The sequence below is a fragment of the Acanthisitta chloris genome, unplaced genomic scaffold (genome assembly GCF_000695815.1).
Source record: "Acanthisitta chloris isolate BGI_N310 unplaced genomic scaffold, ASM69581v1 scaffold34801, whole genome shotgun sequence".
NCBI lineage: Eukaryota > Metazoa > Chordata > Aves > Passeriformes > Acanthisittidae > Acanthisitta > Acanthisitta chloris.
The window spans coordinates 1-3,821 of NW_008655951.1; the positions used below are offsets into that span (position 1 = coordinate 1).

Consider the following 3,821-nt stretch of genomic DNA (forward strand, 5'->3'; position numbering starts at 1 on the left):
CACCCCTCCCTCTTCCATCCCCCTTTCCTTTCTCCCCTTCTTTCCTCCTTCCTTTCTCCCCTTCTTTCCCCCCTTCCTTTCCTCCTTCCTTTCCCCCTCCATCCTCTTCCTTTCCCTTTCCATCCCCTGTGTTAAAGCCATTCAGGGTTCAGCACCTGCTGTTCCATGTGCAAATTTAGCTCCAGATATAAAATCCTGGAATGGTTTGGCTTGGAAGGATCTTAAATCCCATCCAGTCCCACCCCCTGCCATGGGCAGGGACACCTTCCACCAGCCCCGGCTGCTCCAACCCTCATCCAACCTGGCCTGGAACACTTTCAGTGATGGAGCAACCACAGAGTCTGTGGGCAAAATTCCAAAGCCCATCCAACCAGGCCTGGAACACTCCCAGGGATGGAGCAGCTTTAGCCTCTCTGGGAATTCCATCCCAGCCCCTCACCACGCTCCCAGGGAGGAATTTCTTCCCAATATCCCATCAGTCCCTGCCCTCTGGCAGTAGGAAACGATTCCCTGTGTCCTGTCGCTCCATCCCTTGTCCCAACTCCCTCTCCAGCTCTCCTGGAGCCTCTTCTGGCACTGGAAAGAGCTCTAAGGTCTCCCTGGATCCTTCCCCAGCTCTCCCAGCCTGGTTCCATGGATAAAACTCATCAGGCAGCTGCATTCCCTGTTTGTTTTCCTGCTCTTGGTTCCCTGTGGCACGAGGAGAGGCCTCTGCCCACCTGTTTTTCCAGCATTACTCACCCCACTCCGGCCCGGATGGAGCTGGAGACTCATTCCCAGCGTGTATCCCTTCAGAGTGGTCATTAGCACTAATTAATGGGATGTTTAAATGACCATTTGGCTTTATTCCTTAAAATCTGGGATGGTTTGGGGGGTGGAAAGTGTTGCAGCTCCTTCCTGCCCCTATCCTGGACCTCATGGAATGCAGGAGGAATCCTGCAAATCCCCAAAGGATCCAGGTGGGATGGGAGCAGGTTCCACCTTCAGATTCGAGTGGAAAAAAGGATTTTGTGGCTCAGCCCTTGTCCCTCCCTTCCCAGATTACTGCATGAACCCCCAGACAGTCCTGCTGCTCCGGGTCATCGCTGCCTTCTGCTTCCTGGGAATCCTCTGCAGCCTCTCAGCTTTTCTCCTGGATGTGTTTGGACCCAAACATCCAGCGCTGAAGATCACCCGGCGCTATGCCTTCGCCCACATCCTCACAGGTACATTCCCCCCTGGAAAATCCTCCTCTGGAAAATCCTCCTCTGGAAAATCCTCCTCTGGAAAAACCTCACCAGCCTTGGGGCAAAGCTCCTGATGTCCTTTTTTCCATCCCCAACCCTCAAAGGGATGGAAAAAAACCTCCTTAAAGCACTTTTTTTATTTCAGGGTAGAGGGTAAAATGCAGATGGAATTGGGGTTAAATTTGGGGGGGAAAGGGATTGAGGATGAAACATAGGGAAAGTTTGGGATAAATGTTGTGGGAAAGGGTTTGGGGGTAAAATATGGGGGAAATTTGGGCAGGAAAAGAGGTTAAGGATGAAACAGGTAAAATTGGGGTTACGTTTGGGAGAAGGAGGTCAAGGATGATCAGGAAGAGTCTCCTAACAGATCTTATCATTCCAAGAGCCCCTTCCCAAGGAGGAAGGCCACTTTTCCTACCCCATGAGCTCCAAGGAGCTTTCCCACCCTCATCCCTGCCAGAATTCCCTGTTCCACACCGGAGCAACTCCAGGAACCCCTGAGCCCTCCCTGCCCCCCAAACACTGAGCTCCTTTTTATCCCTAGATGCCACAACAACCCTTTCCCCAAACCTTTCCCTCCTCTGGTTCACATTGCTGTTCACTTTACTCACCCTTGGGATCCTGTGCCAGGAATTTCCCTCCCTTGGGAAGGATTTTGGCTGCCTGTTTCACCACAGACCCACACTCCATCTGCTCTTCTCTACACCCGGATCATCCCAAACCCAATCCCTGCTGGGTGTTTTTCTGGATTATTCCCTATCCCTCTCTGTCTTTTCCAGTGCTCCAGTGTGCCACTGTGATTGGGTTCTGTTACTGGGCCTCGGAGCTGATCCTGGCACAGCAGCAGCAGCACAAGAAGTACCATGGCTCCCAAGTCTACGTCACCTTCGCCGTCAGCTTCTACCTGGTGGCAGGAGCTGGAGGTGCTTCCATCCTGGCCACTGCTGCCAACCTGCTCCGGCACTACCCCACGGAGGAGGAGGAGCAGGCGCTGGAGCTGCTGTCGGAGATGGAGGAGAACGAGCCCTACCCAGCAGAGTATGAAGTGATCAACCAGTTCCAGCCACCACCAGCCTACACCCCCTGATCCAGCACTGCTGCCATCCCCCACCTCCTTCCTCGGCTCCTCTGCCATTCCTGGGATCTCTCCTGCACGAAGGAAAGGACTTTTTTGGGATTGGATTATCAGTGTTTTCTTGCCATCCTTGGTTTTATGGACTCCACGGTGTGGTTTAACCCCTCGCTGGCTCTGTTGGACACAGCAGTGATGTTCCCTCCTCGGAACATCAGCTCTTCTGGGGAATGAGGGGTGTGGGATCCAGCTCCCCCTCGGGATTCCCAATCCCTGCTCCTCCAGGCCACACACCCCTGGACACAGCTGTGTGTATATATCTATCTCTGTATCCCGGGAATTGCCTGTTGGAGGGCAGGAATGGCTCATCCTGCACGGCAGGAGGTGGAAAAACATCCTCCCCCAGCTTTCCCTGCTCCTCTTTTCCCACCACACAGACATTCTGCACTTTATTCCAGGCTCTGGGAAGGACAGTGACACCTCTGGGATCAGCCCAGGGACTGTCCCTGCCGGAGCCCCGAGCGAGGTTTGCACGGCACAGGCTGTGGAAGGAAGACTCTGGCAGGGATTTTTGGGATCATCCAGCTCCTCTTGGCATCTCACTGAGCAAATCTGGGGTGTTTTGAGCCCAAACAAACCCAGACTTTGGCCACAGCTCCTGGGAAAAGCAGGATGAGCCCAGGCTGGAAAAACCAGTGGCTCTGCCTGTAGCTTTTATGCAAATCCCTCCACGCCAATCCCACTCTCCTGCTTTTCCCTTCCCCAAATCTCCATGTTTTCCTGCCCTGCTCTTAGTTTGATGCCCTGTCTCCCTCCTCAATCCTCGAGATGCTCCATCCAGGAGCAAACACTTCCCTGGCTGGTGCTGGAGCATTAGGAAAGCTGATCCAGCATGTCCCAACCTCCAGCTGAGCCTGGAGAAAGGATCCAGCAGATTTTTTGGGCTGTTTAATGCAAACTGGATAGGGAAAAAAAAAACCACATAGGGATTCATCAACCAGCACCAAACATCCTGTCAGAGAATCCTGGTATGGTTTGGGTTGGAAGGACCTTAAAGACCATTTGGCAAAGCTCCAGGCAGGAATTTTAGGCCTGGAATGTAGCTCGTTGTAGGTTCCCACTCTCCCTCTAATGCTTTTAGGAGCTGTTTTCCTGCTCTCTATCCCCCTCATCCCTTTTCCCCCCCTGCCCCTGGCTATGCAAGAGCTTCAGCCTCTCCCCAGGGTGGAATTCCCAGGAAACTCAGCTGGGAAAAGCACCTCCCATACCCTGAAAGGCTCCGAGGAGCCGAATCAACACTAAACCCCTCGTGGCTCCTGCGGGAAGAATGTGGGAGATGCCAAGAGTGGGTGATTGAGGGCTCTGGAGCTTCCCAAAGGGAACATCCACAGGATCTTCCTGGAATCCATCTGGGAAAGGCTTTGGGGTTCCCCCCCGGGGGCTTATATGCAAGGGGGGGTGGGGGGTGTAAATAGTCTGTGCATAAACGTTCTGGATTTGGGTAAAACCCCCCCAAAAAGGGA

The 3,821-nt window shown here is 53.5% G+C and overlaps 1 protein-coding gene across 1 annotated transcript; it reads left to right on the forward strand.

Annotated features, from left to right (window-relative positions):
- Positions 1–1,040: 1,040 nt before the first annotated feature.
- TMEM127 (transmembrane protein 127) lies at positions 1,041–2,313 on the forward strand (the record flags this gene model as incomplete). Its single annotated transcript, XM_009084135.1, has 2 exons — positions 1,041–1,205; positions 2,006–2,313. Coding segments are annotated over 2 exons (473 nt in total), but the record flags the coding sequence as incomplete, so codon positions are not given.
- Positions 2,314–3,821: the final 1,508 nt, after the last annotated feature.